Here is a 25071-nt window from a genome sequence, read left to right as displayed (position 1 = left end):
TGAAAATAATTTAATAGTACTTTGCATGAAAGCTGATATACAAAATTCTCAAATGTTAAAAACAAATATTACAACAATTCAACAAGTTTCAAATAGAGTTTCATCAAAATGAGGTAAATCTATGTCTCCTGCTATTGAGTTCAACACTGTGGAGGAGAACAGGTCTTCAAGGAAATCTTCCTTTGTGGGACTTTCAAAGGAAAGTCTTTTCAAGCAGGATTTGTTCATTAGTGAGTCTGTATGACCTTCATACTTGCTTTCTTTTACAGGACTGTAATAATTATGGTCTTCGCTTGTCACAGTGATGCATGTGGGGTTGGTTCTCGCACTATGCACTGGTACTGCAGTATTGCTATCCACCATTTCCAAATATCTACACTCATCTTCATCTTTTGGAAGCTCTGAAGAAGCAACAATCGAAGGAGGAGATAGTAAGTCTGCTAAAAACGCTGCATTACTCTGGCTGCTGCATAGTGACATGTTGGAGTTTGTACTATATACAGATTCACTGTCTGCAACATCAATCTGATACTGTAGTTCATTCAATAAGTTCTGTACTGATTCACTTTCATGATGAGATCCAAATTGTAACAGATCTTCTACATCTCTATTTGGAGAGCTTCCATTACACATCTGAGTCTTTGCCAGCCTATCAAGTGAAGCCAACTTGTTCTTTTTAGCCTTCAGTTTTTTAAGCAGTTTTAAACGAAGCTTGTGAGTTTTGGCATCCGATTCTTTATCCTTCACATCAGATTTGTGATTTCCATTTTCACCATGGCGAGGTTTGGAACTAAAGATGGGGGTGTTGGGTTGAATTACTTCACTCCAGGTGCCCAATGAAATTCCAGACTTATTCAAAGGTGGATCATCAACTACAGGGTTTACTGCAGGGAGACGAGCATGTACAGAAGGACCAGTGATGTTTGTTAACAAAGGAGGAATATTTGCACCTTGACAAACAGCTGATTTAGGCGCCTCCTCAGTTGTTTTGCTTGTACCTTTGGCTTGAAAGCCACCAAAATTAGCTGCCCCCTTAGTAGGGAGGTGCAAGTCAGCAGCTCTTAGTAAAGAAGGATTTTTGTAACTTTTCTTATTATGATGAATTGAGGCACTTGAAGGCATAAAGGTATTATGCTTGCTTAAGAACCCCTTTACCCAACTTCCTACAAATCCTCTCTTTTGATCTTTATGCAAAGACTGGGTGGAATTATTTGTAGCAGACAAAGCTGCAGCCTGAGAGTCTGCTACAATTTTGCTTGTGTTTCTGGTGTTAGATGATTTCTGCATAACATTCTCCATTAATGCTAATTTCTTATTCTGCAAGAGTTCTGGATTTAACACGATATTCTCAGTGTTGACTGGGTTAGCCTTGGCCTCTGCCTCTTGAGATTGTGATGGCGCGGACGAGTCACTACAATGGTTTCTGGTGGGAACAGCAGAGGCAATATTTGCTAGGTTCAACTGTTCAAGATGTAAGGAAATACAGGCATTTTCAGGTGGTGTGCACATGTTGGTAGACGTAGTTGGACTACAAACGTCTTCTGTACATGGAGTGTGATCGGAACAAGCTGACTCCTGCTCTTTCAGCAAGCCTGTTTCAGCAATTAGGTGATTTCCCACAGTCTGTCCATTGTCCAGTGGTTTACCTTCAGAATCAACTTGAATTTCTACAAGTGTCAGCGTTATAACATCATCAGCTGCCAAATTTTCTAAGCCAGAAAGCAAGCTATTTTCATCATCATCTCTGGCCACTTTTTGTTGTTCGTTAACAGGAATGCTCACAATCTCCTTTTTGTGAAATACTGTAGTTATTTCGTCTACGGCATTATCACCATCATGATGCAACACTTGAGAAGAACTTGACTGTGCATCATTAAGAGGAAGATTTTCAGATTTTACACTTTGGACCTGATAGCTCATTTTATCTGGCACTTGGGATGCTTTCCTTTCCCAAATGACAATGTGAATCTCTGAAAGAGGAACTTCAAATTTTTCACGTCTTTCACAATATGGACCTTTTATGTCATCGCATTCAAGCCAAGTTTCTGAAAAATAAAAAATGAATAGTTTAGAGGCTCAAAGATACACAATGGCCATTGAAACTCAGATCATTATTCTTTTGAGACCCAAAACCACCCATTTTTAACTCTTTCCCTGACCATGCTACATACACCCTGGTGAATGAAGTGGATTTATTTGTTCCCTCACTTTCCCCAAAGAAAAGTTGGGGGTCTTCCACTTTAACTAGGCCACTTGAAGCAACAGAATTCCTAGTAACATCACCAAGATGGAAAGTAACTCTTTTTCCTTAGCCACACTGATGCTCATGGCCAAGATAGTGATACTGACATACTGTTTGAGAATATATGGACAGACCAGACATATAGACCTCTCTCATTAAAAGAGAATTTGGGGAATTATTTTTCATAAAGATGTGGGGAAGGGGCTTAGGGGAGAAACTGATCATATAGATAATTCCCTCCCAAGCATCCCAACAGTTACAAAAATTTATATAATGTTTTTAGTAAGGATTCTAAAGCGAGATACCTTAAGCGTGCACGCAATGCATAGTGTGAACAGCAAAAGCTGTGCACAGGCTAGCTAGTTTGAATCCAGCTAGCGTGGATACAGGCAGCACTGGAGACAGTACACCATGAGCTTCAGAGTGGGCTAACGAGCAGAGTGCGTACCCAGGGGCTATGCCAGGCTTGTGCAGCCTGCACTGAAGCGCACACTGAGCTGCCTTCATGGTCACGGAACCCTATACTAGCTTGGATCTCATTAGGTAGGCGAGCCTGTGGCCAGCTTTTGTTGTGCAGACATACCCTGAATTTATTGGCGGTTAGTGGGATGTTTCTCATCCTCTGCCAGAGTTGCATGAAGAAAAAAAAAGAGTTCAATTTAAATGGACAACTTTTCAGCTGACAAGGAGGTTTTGATTAAAATGATCTCTTCTCTCTCCTCCCTCTGTAGAAGCAGGTTTCCAGGAGGACCAAAATAATCAACTATTTTTTCTCTTTGAATTTTGGGAGTTCCTTCTGGGTTGTACTCTATAGTTCAACAAATCAAAACAGCAACTTACTAGTTACTCTTAAAAGAAATGCAAAATTCAGGAGGAAGAAACTGAGCATTGACAGCATTGCGAGTCCCATGGGAACTTGCTTTTCCCACAAAGAGACACATCTGGTATCTGTAACAGGGTAGCTTGCCCCTTAAGGGCTGGAGGCCTAGGGTCAGCCAACCTTCATTACTGAAAGAGCCACACCTGGGAGAGATCATGTGACTGCCCTATAAAAAGCAGAAGGGGACGCTCAGGAAGCTGTATCAAACTATAGCAAGTGAAAAAGGCTTTGGCATTGAAGATCCTAACACTAGGGAAGTTGAGAAGTCACAGCCAGGAAGCTGAACTCTAGCCAGGTAAAGCCTGGGAGTGTCTGCTGACTGAGGATCTGCCTCTGGGAAGGAGAGCTGTGGACTCCCTACCTAGGAGGGGGGAGAGAGAGAGACAGACACTCAACTGGGATGGGCCTGGAGGACCAATGTGCACCCAGAGGACTAAATACATTTTACCCCCAGAAGGGAAGTGTTTGGGTTGTGTTTTGAGTTTGAGGAAACAATAAGAGAAATTAAGTCCGGGCACCTGCACAGCAAGCTCGTCACAAGGGGGCGTTCAGGAGGCAGCTGACTCTACTACACTACTATGTAATATCCATGTAATCTGAACACCTGAAAGAACTAACAGTGTGCCCAGATTATGTTTCTTGTAATTTTACCAAAGTTTGATGAGAAAATGATCACATCCAATTGACTTTTTCCAATGAAGTTAACAGTAAGTATAGCAGCACATTACTGAGTCAGTCAAATCAGAGTTAAAAAACCCCCAAAGAATGTAAACATATTTGCAAATATTTAATACCTAATTTAGATTATACACAAAAGAAAACCTTTAAATTATCTATTAAGATAGTAAAGTGATTATGATAACCCCAAAATTAGTAACAGAGGCAGCTTTATCTATGATGATAATAAAGTTGTAATAGTTACCATCAGGATTCAAAACCCAGGTTTTGAAGTGTTTTGGATCTTGTTGATACTGAATAACAGCTGTTATTTGGTAGAAATCTCCTTCAAATTGAAACGAATAGTTCTTCAGCTCGTTATGTGGCAAACCTTCTACGAAATGTATCATAAATATTGATGGTACTCTGATAAAGATACAAAACATTTTATTGGAATAAAACAGTGGCTCAAGCTATTAATGAAATCACAAGCAATGCATTTTGAGAATGGTAGTTCGCTCAGTGCATTACTGTTCTACTGCTGTTTATTAATTTAAGATTGCTTTACAAATTATACACAAATATATAATTTGGGCTGGGAGCTCATAGGAACAGGGCACTCCAATTTTAATACATAATAAGCTTTTAGTGAAATAGAGGTGTCATCTTACAGCTTAATTTGCTTTGGAGGGGGAAAAAAAACCTATAAAGAAAATGTTTTGGGACAAAGACAAAATAATAAGAGTTCTGCCAAACCTGGAAGGCTGACAACCACAAGTCAGACGAAAACATTGAACGTTATAAAGTGGTAGTTTTATCATCCCTCAATACCAGATGCCCTGGAAAGACTGATATTCAGTGTTGGGCTTTACAACTTGGCTCAAATGAAAGGTCTGCTTAGTGTGTTAAACTGAACAAAAATATTCCACATATATTAAAGATTTCTAACAACATCTGTGAGAATTTTCAGAATGATTTCAAACCTGGGTAACTGAACATTTAGTGGAAACTTGCTCTTCAGTGTCTCTCAACATGTCATAAAGGTGACAGAACACTGACATTAAGTTCATCATGTGTAGATTTAAACATTAAGATTTTATATTCAAGATCTCAAGTGATTCAAACTTACTTTTCCAAAATCATTTTTCTTCTTTGAGATTTATCATTACAATTATTACATGGAGCAATATGAATAGCATTAAGTGGGTGCCAGTCAGGGATTATATTTGTAAATGTTGTTAGTGTCTTCCTACACCTGGACAGAAGAAAAATAAAATTCGATCAGTTGTCTACCTGAGCTACTGAAAAAAATACTAGCATTTACCAGAAAGAGAGGTCACAAATTAACAGGCTACATGCAGTGTCGACTTACACCTGGCACAATTCCACTGATATCCCTGGCACTGCCAGTGGGATAAATATAAACTCAATTTGCCTCAATCTGCCCATCAATATCAATCAGTAATCCTTTATACAGACTATAATAAAATGGAACAATGTATTTTCTGCGACTCATTTTTTCGCCACTTTGAATGTCAATTTATACCCTAATGAAACATGGCTTTAAAGAAATTCCTGAATATGTTTTTACAGAGTGCATAACCATTCAGGACACTTTGATGTGTTACACTAAATACAACTGCCATTTAGATGACCTTGAGGAACCTCATCACATCTGTCTAACATTTTAAAACACCAAAAGGAGTAGAGGACACTTTCAAATGTTCAATTATATGACTAAGGATCAGATTTACATTTCTGACTTTATGCAATTTAGATGAATTAATTCTATTTAACCGTGAAAGATATACCTATTTATTGGTCATGTCTGGCATGCTATTCATTAGAACAGCAGCAATGTGAGAGATTTACAGCAGTCAACACCAAAAAGTCAGCATTTGAGAACAGAATCACCAGTTATTTCTCTTTTTTACATAGGATACAATTGTGTCAGTAGCTATTATACCATACACCACCTGGAAACCGTTTGCAAATGCTGACCTTTGAAAATGGTGACCAGATAACTTCACTATCACAATTCTTCCTTTCCTACCAAATGTATACACTTTGTGCACAAGGTTGGTTTGAAGAAAAATATTTATTAAGTGAAGACTGAAAGTACAATAATACATGTAAATAAATGTGGCTTAGGTAAAAACCTAACCTGTCTTGGTGGCTGTAGCCACAATGTAAACATTCAAACATCCATGAAAAAGAATGCAGGAAAAGTGTCTCGACTTGGGGATCCTTTTGTAAAAGCAGAGGGAATGCAAATACTGGACTTTCCTTCTTACCTTCAAAGGAAAAAAAAAAAAGAGAGAGGGAAGACAGGATTATACCTTAGAATGCTATGTCAATTTGCAAGGCTATAATCTGATCCCCACTGTAAATGAGATATGACTGGAATAACTTCATGGGTACAGCTATGGTTACCAAAAGAATAATACACCCCCTTAAATTAAGGTCTGAAGAAAATGGAGATCAGCTGAATGGAAAAAAATTAGCATCTGCACAAGTCAATTATGCTCTTCACATGCGACATGCAGCCTTAACTCTGAATTTTATTTCTAATATTATGAAAAATAAATGAACACGTGCAATTGTTAACAATTTGCTAATTTAAGCCAAGTTGCTGCGAGCACTTTCCACAGAGGATAGGAGGATGTCAAGCCACACAAAGCCTATAGAATGGGGAGAACTTTGCTGCTCTGCCAGCTTTCTGCTGCAGAGCATCCATCCAGAGTTCGATCATAGAATATCAGGGTTGGAAGGGACCTCAGGAGGTCATCTAGTCCTACCTATAACTGGGGAGTCAGGAAAGAGGATCTAGCAGCCTCTGTGCCGGGGCGGGCAAACTTTTTGGCCTGAAGGCTGCATCAAGTTTTGGAAATTGTATGAAGGGCCAGTTAGGGGAGGCTGTGCCTCCCCGAACAGCCAAGAGTGACCTGGCCCCCGCCTCCCATGCTTCTTGCCCCCCTGATGTCCACCCCCAGGGACTCCTGTCCCATCCAACCCCCTGCCACTGACTATCCCCCGCCAACCCATCCAACCCCCCCTCCTTCCTGACTGCCCCCCGGGACCCCTGCCCCCATTCAACCCCCCGTTCCCTGCTCTGACCACCCCAACCCCTATCCACACCCCCGCCCCTCCCCCTGAATTCCCATGCCCTCTATCCAACCCCCCCTGCTTCCTTACTGTGCTGCCTGGAGCACTGGTGGCTGGCAGCCGGGTCAGGCCGGGCTCTGCAGCTGTGCTGCCCCAGGAGCTCACAGCCCCGCTGCCCAGAGGATTGCGCCACGGCGCAGTGAGCTGAGGCTGCAGGGGAGAGGGGTGGGGAACAGCAGGGAATGGGCCCGGGTCTAGCCTCCCAGGCCAGGAGCTCAGGGGCCGGGCAGGAGGGACCCGCAGGCTGTAGTTTGCCCACCTCTGCTCTATGCACATGCTGTTCTGCTGTAGCTTTGGATCTCATAAAACATACGCTTTCATAAAACCACTGCAGCTTTTTTTTTTTTTTGGGGGGGGGGGGTGTAAATTACTTTTACTATGTTTCCATGTCTTATAAAGAGTTCCATGCTCTACCACCAGATCTCCCAGGGACCCTAGGTTAATCAAGTATCTGTTATATTTTAATCTGCTTGTTTAAGTTTGTGCCCGTTTTGTATCACGTCACCTGTATTAGTCATCCTCGCTACACTTCTTCCCCACCCCATTTCTTTTCAGTGGTGGGTTTTTTTCCAGTCAAAAGCTCTAAAATGACCGACTAAAATATTAGAGGAAAAAGATTTCTCTGCTTCTCAGTGTGGTTACTTCGTGCATTTGACAGTACTATGTATAGTCATTTTCAATGCTTTTTTGATAGTCTGCTGCACTTCCTCTCAAGCACTAATGGAATTACCATTCCCAATTAGCAGCAGTCATTGTCATTAAGTATTATTAACCCTACAGCAAGTCCCTGGAGGACATCCCACTTAAGCAGAGTACATAGCAGAATGACAGCCCCTTCCCTCCCCCGCCCCAAATGTAAAAGGATTCTTAAGACCTTGAAGCTATACTGTTCTTCTACATATATACATGTATGTATGTTATATACCATTCTCAATTTTTCCCACCGCCTAAAAATTACAATTGTAGGAACTTAAGTGTTTACACAAAGATCTTCCCCACTCCCCAAAGTTGCATAAGTGTTCTGTTCATACAAGAAACAGGTTTTGCTTTTTGCAAATTAAATTTCTGCTGCCCTTTGCACAACCACAAGTGTTTTTCATCTCTGCATGCACTTAGAAAGATTCTTGTGGGCCTGTAGGTACAGGCACTATAGGAAAGAAGGGAACAGAGACAAGATATCAAACAGCTGCTCACTGAGTGATGGAGCATGAAAGATACTAACAATTAACTACATCAGCAAAAAGACCTTAGAGACTAACCAATTTATTTGAGCATAAGCCTCCCCAAACAGCCAAAAGTGGCCTGGCCCCCGCCTCCCATGCTTCTTGCTCCCCTGATGTCCCCCCCCAGGAGACAAGTTGTTTGTATTCATTTTCTTATGGAATGCATTTTAAGTACTGACAACAGCAATCTCTGCATTCACAGAACTGGAAAATTACTTACCCATTTCACATTTAAGCTGAGGTTGAAGTTGAGCAAATATCACATTTCTGATTTCATTTAGATGCAACTCAGCTTTTGGAAGAACATCTAAAGAAAAAAGATTCAGCCAGAAAAAAAAAATCAAATCTAATTCATATTATATACCACATACACAAATCAATTCACTGCAAACCAATGCATTTTCTATTAACATTTGTTTACCCACAACATTTGGATGACACTAAATAGTTAAAGTTCTTTTACTTAGGTGATTTGTAAAAGATTACATTAGAAGATGTAAAAGCTATCTAACTACTTAAAGGAATCAAATTTCTACTATGATCTACTCAATGGAATATTTTAAATGAATCTTGTCTAAAGCCTGTGTAAATATGTTTAATTCACGTGTAATCTAAATAGTCAAGCAAAAAACATTGTTAGATTAAGGCTATGTCTACACTAGTACTTTTGTTGGTATAATTTACATTGCTCAGGGTGTGCAAAACACACCCCTCTGAGCAACATAAGTTACACCAGCAAAAGCGGCGGTGTGGACAGCGCTACGTCGACAGGAGATGCTCTCCTGCCAACATAGCTATCACTGCTTGGTGCAGGTGTCTTAATTATGTTGATGAGAGCATACAGTGGCTCCATGAGTGAACACACAGTGGTGCAGCTGCATCAGTACATTTGTGCCGCTGGAAGCTCACTAGCATAGACATGGCCTAAGTGAAGGTTGAGAGTATGTATCTGTAATTTAAGGGTAAAAAAAATATTATAGGGATGTTGTAAATATTCCCAAACCAAGCATTATAATCCTGGAAAATTCAGAGTTAAGGCCACACTTAAAAATCCAGACATTAAAGTGAAAAACATACAGTTAGAGTACCCAAACAAGCTTAGCTCTGTGCTGTAGCGATGCCATGCAATACCATAAAACAATGAAGACATTTTAATGCTCATGGCCTCAGATTAAGTAATGGTTTTCAAATTTATTTTTCTAAACTCAAAACAGATTTTCTTGTAGGGTCTCAAAATTAATTCTGTACTCCAAGTGCTGTAAAATACGAGAAGGGCATGCTATATTTGTCATATAGAACAAATGTTGCTTTAAGTGCAAAACAGAACTTAACTTTGGAGTCAAGACCAGAGCCTCCATAATTAAAGTAAGGACTTCAAACAAACAGTCTTGGAAACTATTTCTTCATTAAAATCTTTATATAGATAAATATATAGCTAAACTGAAATATAGCTAAAATCCTCCCCCATGCTCCAGGCACTTCTGACAGATTTTTAAAAACACTATCAATAAAAAGTAATAGATAGGCTTTGGTGGAAAAGGGAAGCTCAAAGTAAACTGATGGGTTTTGCAGTGTTCCCCGGAAACCAACAGGTTCAAATTATTACAGACATGGGAGCAGGGGGCAGACACTAAATTCAGAGCCCAGGAACCCTTCCAGGGGGCAAGGGGGGAGAGGAAAAGATGTTGGCTGGACATTCCTTCCCTTTTAAACCAAGGGGGCTCCTACTCTAATACTTCCCTGCAAATGCAGTAGTATCTCAAGTAGGCAGGCCCCATGTTATCAGACTTTATAGGTTAACACCACCAACACTTAAGATGTCCACCCAGAAACAAATAAGCAATCAACGTAATCCTGATGATTTCAGTGCAATTAGTGTATGATTTTTATCTCAGTTAAACAGGTGTTAATATAAAATCATTAATTTTGTTTCATTCTTTTAAGCAATTTCTCTCAAAACTACATTTTCCTGGGTCGTCTTTTTGACGAAGTATCAAAAACTGTTGTCCATTTTAAACACGGTCTGTGAAAGGGTTGACAGGCTCTTTAAGTTATTTCTGGCCCGATTAGAAATAATCCGAAATTACAATCTTTCTCAGGACCACCTATCAAAAAGCAGATTTTGGCCGGTTACAAATCTGCATTAGTTCCCTGCAGGAACCTCTCTTTCTTTGGTGCAGACTGCCTTTGATCATTCCCCCACTAGCTCATGACTTTTTCCATTAGTTGCTCACCAGGGGTAGGAAAGAAAGTCCCTGCTAATTTACAACTTCTTAAACTGAATCAAGAATTCACAAAATGCTTAAGGCCATATTTCTAGTATTGGCATGATGGGCCAACTGTTCATTTATACTGCGACATAAGCCATGTTAGAATCCAACTTTTCAGAGGCGAAGAGCTAGTACCTCAGCTCAATATGCTAACCAGGAAAAAACAAGACTCAGATTTACATCAATCTTTGTAACCCAGCTTTGCACAGTTCGCTTTCTGCTCTTACTATGATGAAGAAATCCACAAGTGAAATCTTAACACTAAGGGCTTGTCTTCACTTACTAGGGGATCAACACATGGTGATCAATCCACCAGGGGTTGATTTAGCAGGTCTAGTGAAGACCCACTAAATCAACTGCCACTCTCCCGTCAACTCCAGTACTCCACCAGAATGAGAAGCATAAGGTAAGTTGACAGGAGGGTTTCTCCCGTTGACCCAGCATGGTGTAGACACCGCAACAGTCAACTTAAGGTAGCTGGAGTTGCATAACTTAGGTCGGCTTAGCCCCGTAGCGTAGACCTGCTTCAAGGGTATGTCTACACTACAAGTGCTACAGCAGCAGCTTTGCCACTGTAGACACTTACTACAGTGACCACAGGTGCCAACTTTCCAATGTGCCAGGGGTTGACCTGCCCTAGGGCCCAGGCCCCACCCCACCACTTCCCACCCAATTCTGCCTTCTCCCTCGAGTGCTCCATGTCCTCTCCCCCGAGCCTCCCACATGCCAGGAAATAACTGATCGCGGCAGGCAGGAAGCATCGGGAGGGAGGGGGAGATTTGTTAAGGTCTCTGCTGTGCCAAGTTTCAAGAATGCTTACATGTATCATCAGTCATACCATTTTACAATTAAGGCTTTTTAGCGTACAGTATTTTCAGGTATCATTTCCAATATGTTTACAGGCTTTTCACATGCACATTGTACCTTTTTACCAGGATTGACATCAAAATCAAATACATTAACACCAAATTTGTTACAAGTGAATGTTTATAAGTATCTTGGTCACACCATGCCTCTTTTTTCCACTGAATCCCTTGGCTGGCCACGTGTGTTCTCTGTTTTAACAGCTACGGGGCAAATCTTCCCCCTCCCTGGTTAGCCAGGTAGATTGTATCAACCCAGACACTTTTAAATTCTCATCTACCACCAATTTCAAGGCTGGACGCTCATTCTTCCCCTCAGCAGGACTGGGTCCTGCCTTTCTCCTAGAGGGTTGAAAACTGAACCTCCCTGCTTACAGAAATCCTTTGCTGGCTAGGTGTGTTCACCAACTGCAGCCCCTCTGTGCTATGAACATGTACACAGACTCTCCTGCATGCTTGCGGATCCACCACCAGCTTAGAGAGGGGATTTGTTTGGTATCTCGTTAAAACAGTCCAAAGTGTCTAAGGGTGAGAGTTTGCCTGCGGTCCCCTGCATCCTTATGGGTTCAGTTAGAAGGCTGTTCTGCTCTGAAAAACCAGTAATCCAATCTTTCCTCAGACCCTGAGTTACAGACTGCTTAACTCAAAGAATCAGCATGGAGAACATGCTGGCCAAGCCCAGCCACTTGGCCACAGGGCTGTTAAATTTCTCTAACAATTTTTCCCATCTGAAACCTTCTCTAGGCTATCCACACTGGATCTTTCTAAAGCAAGGTCAGTGGATTTATATACACCTCAGAAAAACTCTGGCAGTAAGGAACTGAAACAAGTCTCCCAAACTGTTGCTTTCCATATACAGTGATTCACCATGGGTTAACTCAGTCAAATCACTTCCACATCCATCAGTTACAGAAAACTGCTTGCAAAGATTTTTCTCTTCAGGAATCTTTCTAAGCAATAATCCATCTTTTTTCTGCTTTACAAAAGCATTGCTCTGTGGAGCCACAACAAACTCCTTCTGAGTTTTGCTTACACGCAGAATCAACTCGGGCACATTACAGGATTGTCACATAACCCCCTTTCAGGCAAGTTGCTAAACTTCATAGTTAAAGGGTTGGAGGCACTCTTTCCCTCTGCAGCTTTCCTCACTAGAAATATGCAGGTTACCACACACAAGCTTAGACACACTTCCTTTTCGGGTTTCAGTTAAGTCCAGAACCACCTCTGGGACAACTGAAATATCCTCCATCATAGGCTGAGAGGCTCCTGTCTGCTCCTGAAATGAAGGACTGGAGGTACATTCGCCTTCATTAGGTACACTATTTGCAATATCACTATTCTCCACACTGATAACAGGTAAGGTATAGGGATACTCATGTTCCACTAACCTTGCCTTCCCAAACTGCTGATTAGACAAAGCCAGCAGCTTAAAAGGCTGCCCTATGCTCATCTAAACTTTGCCTTCCTCTCCCTTATCTCAGCACCCATGGCTGTTTCCAGATAACTACTGGGAGAGTGGGGCGGCTTCCTTAACAGGCTGGTTGCCTCTCCCAATGGACAGAAAATTGGAAACAGTTTCTCCCTTAACAGATAAGCTGCTGTTTTCCACAAGCAGTGGCTCAGCATACTCAGCTACTTTGAGCTAAACACTTCCACTTGGTTCAGTTGCCAGCAATCCATCAACCACCAAAAATCTACCCTTACCTTCCTCAGTCAGGACTTCAAACTGATCATCAACATTAATCTGCTCTAAAGATATGTTTTCCTGAGCTTCTTTCAGCTCTTCATCTAATCCCAAAACTCTCTTCTGAGATAGACATATTCAGAAATTTCTTCACCATGTAAACTGCTTTTCTGACTGGACAAACCGCTATTTTTCAATCTCAAGGCTAGATACACTCTTCCTTGTTATAGCATACCTAGTTAATACAACCGCTTAGCATCATATACCAGCCCCCTCACAAATCTCCGTTAGTTACAGATGATCAGTGGATTTACCTTCATACTTTTCCTAAACTGGTATAGGACATTACCCTGATTAAACAGTTACCACATTATTAAATATACCAACATCATTAGAAACTGGACTTTCAGAATGACACAGTTTCTGCTGTTCTTTTTCACTTCAATTTGGAGTTTAAGTCTGGCAAATTCAGTCTCCGCTTGCAGCAGCTCCATTCACCTCCCGTGAGATTCTCTCTTCAGCTTGCCTGGCTCTCTCCTCAGCTTCTTCCAGCGGGGCCAAGGCTTGCTTCTCTTGTGCCCAAAGTTCCACCATTTCTCTCTCATGCTGAAGATGCTGGCTCTCAGGGTTCACAGTTTTGATTGTGGATCACTCATTGTGATTAACTTTAACCTTTAACACTGAGTTTTAAATTTCAAATTTGGAATAGTGTGGGGTTGTGATCCAAAACCCAAATGATTTGGTTCTGTGGATCCTGGCCAGACCATGCCAATGTGACCTGATGGTGCCTGGGGGCAGCCCGCATTGGAAATGCCAAAGGTCAGCGCAGGCTGCAAAAGGGAGAGTGGACACTCAAGACTAATGGGTAACACTGAAGTTAAACTCCCCCACTAGTCACAAACTGCGCTTCTGATCACCCACACCGGTTACCAAGAAGCAGGAAAAGAAATCATACAGCACACTTCTTGCATTCCAGTTCTCTGGCTCCCAAATCAGCACCTTGGTCCAGTATAGTGAGAAGTTATTTTAAACTCTGCTCACATATACAAAAATGTTCTTCTGACCCCAAAGGGTCAGCCACATTGCTAGGTCAGTATAGGTTTGGATCTTACCCAAAATACCATGTTGCCAGCCAATCCTTTAGTGTCTAAAAGTAAAACGATTATAAAGAAAAAAGAAATAAAAAGAAAGATGTTAAATGCTAAAGCAGTCTCATACATACAAAGACTTCAAAGTCCATATATCATGTTCCTAGCAGTATTGGTGAGTTTGCTAGCTTGAAAGTCCCTCTGGACTACATCCACAGCTTGGATTGGTCATTCAGTCCTTTGTTCAGTGCTTCAATTTGTAGCAAAGTTTCTCCATAGGTAAGAAGTAGGATTGAAGACATTAGATTGGAGAAGATGCAGCTGCCTTTTATAGTCTTCTGCCATGGGGCTTGAGCTTCGTTTCAAACACAAGTTGCCCAGCACATGGCTTGGAAGCCTTTTCTGTCCATAGGCATGCCCATGCATGCCTTGCTAAGTCATGGAGGTCTTTCCCTTGCCTTCTCTCAAATGGGTCAATTGTGTAGCTGATGGTCCTTAATGGACAATCAGGCAGGATAGGCAGTGCTGATGCCAAACTGTCTGGGGGTGTCACCCAGAAGCACAGCACAAGTTTAAAATATATACATATATCTATAGCTCACAATACAAAGGTGATACAAACTTTAACAAGATCATCGTATCTGGCAAATTATAACATTTTTGCAGATATCTTACATGGCATATCTGGCATAACTCATGGCAATTTTACATTTGTATTCATAATATCCTAAAGTGTCCCCCAGATTCCATACAGCATCACAGCTAGGTTTATTGAAGAATTCCTCCATCGACCTAGCTGCATTGACTGAGTGAGTGAGGAGACAGATCAACTTAACTAAATCACACAGGCCATGAAATTATTCACAGCCCTGAGCGATGTAGCTAAGGCCTTGTCTACACTGCCACTTTACAGCACTGAAACTTTCTCGCTCAAGGGTGTGAAACACACACCCCTGAGGGTTGCAATTTTTAGTGGCAGTGTAGACAGTGCACCAGCGCTGGTAGCTACTCCCCTCGTGGGGTGGTTTTTTTCCCCCCACAGAGCTAGGAGACTGTGGCAGCGCTTTAATGTTGGTAGTGAAGACATACCCTAAGATGACCTAGCTTTGAAATGCAGACCTGCCCTCAAATATCTGCTTTTAGAGAGGGTGCATATTCACCCTTACATAATGTGCAGAGATGCCTTTGCATAGTTTCGCTAGTTACCGAGGACCTGCTGGGAAAATTACATCTTTATCTTGAGTTCCATAACAACAAATTGCAGCTACCCCTTGGCAACCTTGAAATAGAAGGGAATGAAAACTTCTGCATACACACAAATTCCTCTGTAGACTTGTATCAATATTCCTTTACATTCAAAGGATTTTGAAATGAAAAGACAGACAAAATTACTCACCTTTTAGCTTATTTGTTTGGCAGGCATTCAAGAGTGCAGTCGCTTGGTTATATTTTGTAAACAGCCTCTGGATTACAGATTCTTCAGTGCACGCTTCGGTCACAGCAATCCTTAAAGTTTTTAAGTGTACCAATGCTGACAGAATACAATCTAACCAACACAGAGCATAGACGTTCCTCCACTGAAGACACAAATGCCCCATGAACAATGAAGGTTTGCTGTCTCCATGTAAGATTTCAGATTTTATTGAACGAAGTTCAGAATCTGGCAAAAGTTGTGTTTTGGAATTAGAGTCAGGACTTTCTTGTGCACCACAAACAGTGATAACAGTTGCCACGTCCACATTATGCTCCAGAGACTCAGCCGTCCTATTAGGTTTCTGCTGATCATCCTGTGATAAATCAGGTAGGCATGGCTGGGTCATACATAAATTATATCCATTATACTTGAGAACAAGATCAGTATTTAAAGTGTGCTCAGCATCTATCAAATTGTTGTTAGTCCTAGCTTGTTTTGAACATGATTCAATGGGGGAAGCTGTAGGACTGATTTCAAAAATCTTCCTTTTTCTCTGAGTACACTGAGTTTGATGATTTTCTGAATCAGCAGGAATTATTATGCTGTTTAAGGGTTTATAGCCCAGAGGGTAGATGCACTGAAGGGAGGAAAGAAGATTACAGTGATATTTATAAAGCATTTTTGGGTGAAAAAATGTAGAAATTAATACAAACAATGCAGTTCAAATGAACACAAAACATTTGTACATTGACATGTTATCATAGAAATCAACATATGCATGAGGACTGGAAGTGCATTCTGATAGTTCTCTTATAAAGTGATTGCGTACTAACAGAAGTTACCTTGATTAATGTCAATAACCAATATAATACTCTCTCTATATTCCTAGTTCTCTTCATTTCACCTTCTTCCCCACAGACCTCATAATATTCCCAGGAAAGGATCCCATCTCCTATATTGTAAGGAGAAGAACTATTCCTACAGACCTTCAGAAGCTGGAAAATGACTCGAGCTCTTTGCTCTTCCAGTCCCATCTTACAACTATTTAAAAAGAAAGCCTGAATTTACAACTTTAACGAGAAATTATATTTGAGGGTACATTCAATTAACTTATGGGTAACAATCCTCACAAGACCCACTGTAGCTTGTAAAGAAACAAGAACAACCCCCACACCAACAACTCCAACCATACCCAACTATTAAAAAAAAAGGAAATTCAACTAAACTTAAAAAGAAACAAAAATACTTGGAAGTGTGGATATCTACACTTGTTACCAAATTATTTGCAATTCACCCCCTGCAGATATAAGCCTCCAATCTTCCCTCCTTTGTGTTGGAATACTGGAAATGTGGAACACAAAACAATAGCTTTTGTAATTTGTTTCATACATATGTATTTAGTACTAAATAGGATGCCTTGTCTCACAAACTACCCTTTGTTCTTTTCATGTAATTCCTGTAGTTTCAAGAATTGTGCCTAGACAGTTAGTACATAAAGACATGCTATCTCTGTCTAATCACATGTGGATAACTGTCTAGCATATGAACTCATAGGGGCCTGATTCTGAGTTGTGTTGGGCTGTGGGCACCATTGAAAGCTATCAAATGCTCAGATTTAGAGGATGGGGTTGCTAAAAGATAAAGGTCTATATGCAGTCCAACAACATAGAAAAAGGATATAATACCTGTGAATTTTCACAAAGGAAAATAGACTCTTGAAAACTAATGCGGTAAGTCCGTAAAGCTTGTATCTGGCCCTTCTCTTTGCAGGCTGGGCAGCAGTCATCTGACGTTACTACAGCAGAATTACAGTTCTAAAAAATAAAGTGCATACAATGATACGCTGTTCCTAAACAGTAAGGTATAAATGACAGCACTGAAAAACAATTGTATTTTTTCATAATGCAGGAGCTATGTAATTCAAAAGTTAAACTTGACACTTTAGGATTTGATCATAGCAAATAAAATATACATAGGAAATGGAGAGTTCTAAATTAATTTGTCCCCAGCTATCATTTTAAATAAGATTTTTCATAAGCTTTTTACACCAAATACCTTATGTATTGAAATGGTATTCATTTTATTTGCACTGAACAAAGTTATTCATGGCCAGTGAATATAAACTCTGAACTCTCAAAGACAAATCACAGATTTTCAAAGGACTAGATCAAATGCTTTTGAAAAGAATGCCAGTAAACAAATTCAAAGAGAAATGTATTTAAAACAGAACAATCTTTCGCCATTGCTATAAGATTTCCGTGGAAAAATAATTTATAAAAAGTTATTTTTGTAAAATTAAGACCAATTTAAAATCTCTCAAAAATAGAGAAAAAATGAACTTTGCACACATGAAAAATAAGTTTCAACTGACTTTTCCCAAATACCCCACCATGTGGAGTGCAGATATCCCTATACCAGTCCCTTGTCCAATCACTTGCAAACCATTTCCAGTCTTCTGGGAATCCATCATTCTGTGCCACAGGCTAATTTATGTCACTTGTAACATTGTCAAGACCACTAAGGATTTTTCAAAGAACTCTGAAAAATAAGAAGCGAATACAAACAGTTAAATGAAAATTGTATTAATTTTGATTTAAAATCTGAATTAAGATTAAAGCATATTTTATATTTTCTTTGAGAAATCATGGTGCTTTTCCTTTTTAAGATGAACAGTTATGGGTTTATAACTGAAACTGGAAAATAAAACAGCACCTAAATGTGATATTCATATTAACTGCAAAATAGATGAATAATTTTAGGCCCTGTCTTGCACACTTCTCCATGTGGCTAACCCTGGGACCCATGCAGTGCCCTACTTACTTCAAAAGTGCAGTGCTCTGCCCAAAGATAAGGGTCTGCCTGGGGAGAGCAATTTGCAGGATCAGGTCCTAAGTGGGAAAGGACTATGCTAAATGTGCAGACTGACATCAGAATTAGCAGATGTAAAGAATTCACATTGTTGTTGCTCACCAAGCGAGGAGCATCAAAGATCTGCTATGGGCTTTCCAAATGCTAAATTTAATTTGGGTTCATAATAAACTATAAGAAGTTGTTCCTCCAAATGTGACTGTTTGCCTCCTAACTGCAGAAAGCAACTCTGAATGTTGCCAAAATCTGGATTTTTCTGACATAGTAATTCAACAACACTGCTACAATAATAATACTATCTCACATCTTACAACAGGGAGTAAGATTCTACTATTGATACAGCACCTTTCATCTCAAATAACTTCACAAGCGTAGGGCCAAATTTTGCCTTTTTGATACATGTAGGCAATCTCCCACATAAGAACTTTCTGTGGGCAGAGTTCAGTATAAGCCATATACACACACATCAGAAAGCATAATTTAGCTCTTACGCTGACATATTTATGCAGAAATCACTTCAATCCAACAGTGAAATTCAGCCATGTCTATGATGAAAGGTAGCAGACCACAGCAATTTAGACAACAAGGGCCCAGTACTGTACCCACAAAAGTTAACTGAAAATTCCCTGAGTTCAGTAGGTGCAGGACTAGACCAAATGTAAACAAAATATCATGTCCCTTTAAACTTTCCCGAAAAGTTCAGGTAGGTGAAATAACTACCTACATTGGATTTTGTCCAGGTCAAGGAGGTTAACACCCTCTCTCATTCCAGAGCTATTTTTATTCTTCAATGTCACATCTGAAACATGACATTCCAACAGCACAGTGCCCCCCACAGCTACCACGCTGGGGCACTCATTATTTCTGAGTCAGAGGAAAAGGTGCTATCTACTAAATCACCAACTCCACTTCCTGCAGCACCTAAGGGTTCTTTGGAGTTTCATCCAAATACCAATCCAGACCAAAAATCATTTAGCTTGTGAGGTGAGAGCTGTTAGGACTATCACTTAGAAAGTACAACTACAGGCCATAAAAGCATTTATTCTCTATTTCAACTCCATAACAGCAGTTCTGAAGAACACAAGCATCGGTTATATGAAATTGAAGCATATACATGTTGTGGAGAACGTTGGGCTCAAAAATGAACTATGATCAGAAAAGTATAAGAAATAACACATTGCTGGACTCACTCAAGGTAATATCTTAATGAATTAAGAAGAGGGCAGCTCTGCTGGACTACATAGCAAGCCCAGCTCTCCAACTCTCCATCCAGTGGCATAATATTACCAAGGTACATGCTTTCATGGATTTATCATTGTTACATACAGGGAAAAAAAGTCACATGTCAGTAATTTTCAACTGTTTACCTCCCAAGATCAATATTAAAGCCTGGAAAAATGTTAACCAGAGCATGTATACCAATAAAAGCTTCCTGACTGGCTCAGAGATCTATAATTTAGTCACGCTCCCCGACTGATAGCATTATCTTTCTAGAACTTCATCTTAAAAAAACCCTCTAAACCCTGTAATTCTTAAGAAATTCTTGACCAGACTTGCAGACATCTAGATATTTCTGATTAATAATTAAAAAAAATACATAATATTACCTATTTTGTTTTCATCAATATTTACCTCTTAGCTTAAAAAATGTTGACGTCTACCTCAGTGGAAGTCCTTATCTAATCAGTGTTCCACTTTTCTCAAAAAGAAACTTCAGGTTCAAAAGCTTCTTGTGTACCTCCTCATCCAGTACCACCACCCCCTTTTTAAAAACCCCCCAAAATACTGAAATGCTATTTTGTAATGTACATCACTCAGGCAAATCACAACAACCCATCTACAGCAATGATGCACTAAAATGTGTGTGCCCATGCTATTTATTATACATTTAAGAGTGATCACAATATATTTTAACTATAAATATCTTTTTAGGATGGGGCAGGCAGAACTAACAGAGTGGGATCTGCAATTCTTCCCCCCCCTTCAAAGCATGCAAAACCAAATAAAACAGAGTAACATCAGCTGAGCTGCCCACGCATTTAAATCTGTGCAGTGATGTTGGAGTGGCCTCCTCATAAGACATTGGCAATTCCATGTGAGAGGCTGGTGTACTGGATAAAAATTGGCAGCTGCTGACATGATGCACAGTGGAAAACACTACTTAGAAACGGTTATACTTCAATGTTGTAAACTGTGTTGTCCCAGTCTCACAATCACCTCAATATCACAAAAACAGAACTAGAGGGCACCTACATGATGTATTTTCAGACTCATGAGGCCTCATTTTTAATCCCCTGTTCTCTTTTCTTTCCTGGTCAGCACTGGCACACACCACTTGCCAAACATGGTACTTGAGCTAAACCTAGCTTTTTCTACACTGATATAAGCAGACCCTGCATTAAAAAAAAAAAAAAAAACCCACACACACACCACAAGAAGACTAACACACTTTAAAGACTTTTTTTAAAAAACAAATTCTTAAGTCATAGTTTATGTCTCAATATATATCAAATATATCTGCAAATAGTAACAACCATTGTAAGCTGAAAATTTTTTTTACAAATATGCTGTTTGCATTTTAAAACTATTACCTCAGTTTCTTTGCAGAATAAACTCCTCTTGCTTCTAAAACAATGTAGGATACTGAAGCTTAGTCTATACTACAGAGTTAGGCTGACCTAAGGCAGCTTATGTCAACCTAATAAGGTCAGTGTCTACACTACAATGCTGCTTCCACAGAAGTAACCCATTACGCCATAATAACTCCACCTCCATGAGAGGCGTAGTGCTTAAGTTGATGTTGTTAGGGTGATGCAATGTCTGTGTAGACAATGCATTACTTACATCAGCCGTTGGCGGTCAGTCCCAAGGGGCTGACAGCTGGAGCCCTCCCTCCCCCACAGCTGACTGATGGGAGCAGGGGGAGGAGAACAGCCTGAGCCCTATCACCACCCAAGCTCTCCTCCGCACCAATCCCTCACCAGGAGGTGTCAGTCTTGGGATTTCCGCCCCCCCCCCAGGCAATCTCTTGACTGGGAGGTGGCAGCAGGGCTCCTGGTGTCAACCCCAGCAGGGGGAGTTCTCCCCCCAGCAATGATAACCTGAAGCCCCACTGCCTCCTCCCACTGACAGACTGGGCAGGAGGAGAGCCCAATCATGGCCACCATCTGGGCTCTTTCTTCTCTACCTCCCCTGACCCAATCCCTCACTGGGAGGCAGCAGCAGGGCTCCTGGCTGGAGCTCAATTTCACAGCAGGGAGCCTACCAGCTGTGAAAGGGACATTCTTCTCAGTTTCATGGCTGCTATTTTTTCACATTTTGGTTCTGGCTGTCAGTCCCGGAGACGGAGGAGCACGCTCCAGCTGTCAACCCCACATGGATCTAACAGCTCGGGATGTCAGCCCTATGGTGAAGGGAGCCAGAGCCCAAGTGTGTAACAACAGCAGCCGTGAAACTGACAAAAATGTCAATTTCACTGCTGGTAGGCTCCCTGCTGTGAAACTGAGCCTAGGGCTGGCTCAGTTTCAGCTGTCTGCATGGGGGCAGCTCACAGCTGTGAGCCCCATGCCTACAGCTGAGGTTGTCAGCCCCAGGGCTGCCTGGCTCCAGCTGTGTGTCCCACAATGCCCCACTTCAATCAGAGGAAGCACTCCTGGTGAGGACCTGCACCACCAACAGAAGGAACAAGTGTGGACATAAACCATCACTTTAATTACCGCAGTGGCTGTATGTCGACTCAAGTTGACTTAATTTTGTAGTGTTGACAAGTCCTTAGTTGGAATGTTTCAGCCCCAGATCTACAAATTAAGAGTCCCTTGCAGGCAAAGTACAATTCCTCGGTTAAGAATCTCCAAAGATCCCAATGACCAGTTCATCGAATATCTGTGACATTCTCCTCTCTGCCGTCTCAAGGTTAAAAGAATACCAAGAATAAATTTCCTGCAAATGATCTTGTTATTCTTCCTGCCCCCACCCCCACTTTATTTTTAAAAATAATCTCTATCAGAAGGTATTGGTGAAAGGAGAGGGTACAGAAACTACAATTAAAGCCCCAATGGAAAAACTGCAACACTTACGCTGACCGTATTAGTAGTTATATATTCATTTTTTTTCCAAAAGGAAACCGGATAATTCAATTTTTTTTCCTTTTGCTTGGAACACAAGAAGTCAGACATCAACTAACATTGTTTATTCTAATCACAATATATTTTAAAACATGGCAACTTCAGGAACATAACCACAATCTACTTTAAGCACAAAATGAATGACACTGTTATTGCATAAGGTATAACACAGGACCTGTCCTATCCTGTCTACACTACAGTTCAAACAGCCTCCCAGAATCAAGATTCCTTCTCGGAAAAGACAAACTCAGGCCTTGATCCTGCAAGATATATTGTAGATTCACACAGATTTGGGGGTTGGGGGAACTGTAATGAACTGCAGTATAAACTGGTTCACAACACCATGCAATAGTCTAAGGGCTTGTCTACACTAGCAAGTTTTGTCACCAAAAACTCTCTTTTGGCGATAAAACAGCAAGAGTGTACACACTTCTGTCGCAAAAAACGCCCAGTTTTGGCAACAAAAAACTTCCACCCCTACGAGAGACTTTTGTATTTTCTCCTCCCTTGTCAACAAAAAGCCAGTGTAGACACTGCTGATTGTTTTGTGGACAGAACTGGCTTCCACAATACCTGCCCTGATCACTCTGCTCAGTGTTTTGATCTCTGCTGCCCTCCCCTTTCAAAGCTCCAGGAACTATCTGTGTGCTGCTCCATTTGGGGAACATACAAAGAGCAAATCATCGGCACGCTCCTGTTCTGCCCTGCGCTAGGAACACAGCAGCAGGCAGACGGCTGCTGCAAGGGGAGGAGGACAGACTGCTGTGCTGCTTTGCCCTTCCTCAGCACGGAGAGCTCATAGAGCTCGTCATGATGCTGCTCTCGGCAGCTGAGGGGGCTGTGGCAGAACTCGGAGAGAATCCCAAGATACGCAGCGGTCAGCTCTTCCTTCCCACAACACTCCTCTGTGGGATACATACCCACAGTGCATTGCTCACCCTGTTGATGATGGTGTCCCCAATGTGGACATGAACGGTCAACAGAGGGAGCAAGCGTGAACACCCTTTGGCGATTTTTGTTTTGTCGACTTTTGGGTGATGACATAAGTTTTGTCAACAAAATTTGGTAGCGTAGACAAGCTTTAAGTGTGCCCAGAAGCTCCACCTACACTGCTAAATTGCTTGTAAGCATGGGAAATTATGGGACTGCTAGGACAAGCAGGGATTAAGCATTTTATTGCCATGTCATCTAGACCTGGTCCAAGTAGGATTAGTTCACAGTGGTAAAAACAGCCCAGTTTATACTAGTGTACTCAACTGCAGCTGGAGCGACCAAAGGTGGGTGATTTTGGAAAAAGGTTTAGTGCAGGCATTCCCATATTTTATTACCCCAATCCATGAGGTTAAGAAAGAGCATCTGGACATAATTCTAGCTAGTGAGGTATCTAATACGTTTTATGGCAAAACTGTCACGGTCAAGGTATTCTAGACTCTACCCCATCTGCAACAGCCAGTGAGAGGGTGTTAGGCTGTGTCCGCACTGCAAGCACTACAGCACCACCACTATAGCACAGATACTTGCTACAGCAACAGAAGGGGTTATTCTGTTGCTGCTGTAAATCCACCCCCTTGAGAGACAGTAGTTAGATTGATGGAAAAATTCTTTTATTAACACAGTGGCGTCTATACTGTGGCTGAGGTCAGCTTAACTCTCTCTCAGGGGATGTGAATTTTTCACACCCTTGAGCAACATAGCTCGGTTGGCCTAGATTCTAAGTGCAGACCAGTCCTTAGAAACGGATTCAGATGGGATTATGTTGAACAAATTCCCTGACTTGACTTCTAGCCCAGTATAGACTTGTCCAGAGACCAGGGAAGGATTCTAGGAGAGACACAGAATGCTGTACACTGATGGGAACATAACGGAGCCTTTACACATTGATGATGGGAACTGTAGTAGCACCAGGATTAAAACACTGACACAGTTCAGCTGACACAATTTGAACAGTAAAAGCAAGGCCTTGAATGGGACATGGCGATTGACAGGAAATATGCAGTCGGCATTTGAAATTACACAGAAGTAAGTAGTCATATTTCAGCGCCACTCTATACAGCACTAGTCTCCTGGAGCTAGGCGTGCTAAGGAGCCGAAAGGAGTTTATCCTCGCACCAGGCTGCGACCCAAGGCAGAGTTCCCACGCGTTCCGGCCGGGGCAGCTTTACCGGATGAGGCGCGCTAGACACGGTCGGTATTTGGAGCAGGTCCCAACCTAGCAGCTGATCTCCCCGCGGGCTCCCCACCACAGGGGGCTGTGCAAGGCGGGTAGGCCCGGCAGCAGCTCCACCTCACCTGCTCACGCCTGCACAGCGGGTCCCGGCTTCTCCCCTTCAGCGGGCGCGGCCCGCCCCGCACTCCGCGTCGCCGCGGGCGCCCATGGTGTCTGCAACCAAAGACAAACGCCGCCCTGAGCCGAGACAGGCCGCCGGGCCGCGCACCAGCACCCGGCGCACGTGGGCCCGGGCCCTGCAGGCTCGCGGGACCCAAGCGGCCCCTTACGTACCGGCCGCTGCAGCGCGAGGCCCCGGCGCCCGCGCCCGCTGCAACGTCCCACTCGCGTCCCCGGCCCTGGCCGGCCCATGCGCCTGCCCAGCTT

General features: G+C 41.8%; 1 protein-coding gene across 2 annotated transcripts; it reads right to left on the bottom strand.

The window, feature by feature from the left end:
• Window positions 1–25071, bottom strand: USPL1 (ubiquitin specific peptidase like 1). Of its 2 annotated transcripts, XM_084651167.1 has the most exons (9): window positions 24768–24870; window positions 17858–18024; window positions 17172–17300; window positions 15469–16123; window positions 8388–8474; window positions 5944–6073; window positions 4909–5034; window positions 4045–4205; window positions 1–2045 (listed from the first exon to the last, which is right to left on the bottom strand). In XM_084651167.1, the coding sequence occupies exons 2-9, from the start codon at window positions 17954–17956 to the stop codon at window positions 79–81; spliced, it is 3354 nt and encodes a 1117-aa protein (XP_084507293.1). In that variant the 5' UTR covers window positions 17957–18024; window positions 24768–24870; the 3' UTR covers window positions 1–78. The 2 variants fall into 2 exon arrangements, with proteins under 2 accessions (XP_084507293.1, XP_084507294.1); XM_084651168.1 differs by lacking the exons at window positions 17858–18024; window positions 24768–24870 and adding an exon at window positions 24979–25071.

Source organism: Lepidochelys olivacea (assembly GCF_965140295.1).
Source record: "Lepidochelys olivacea isolate rLepOli2 genome assembly, chromosome: 1".
NCBI classification, from domain to species: Eukaryota; Metazoa; Chordata; order Testudines; family Cheloniidae; genus Lepidochelys; species Lepidochelys olivacea.
Note: the sequence above shows the minus strand (reverse complement) of the source record. Positions and strands in the feature narration are given on the sequence as shown.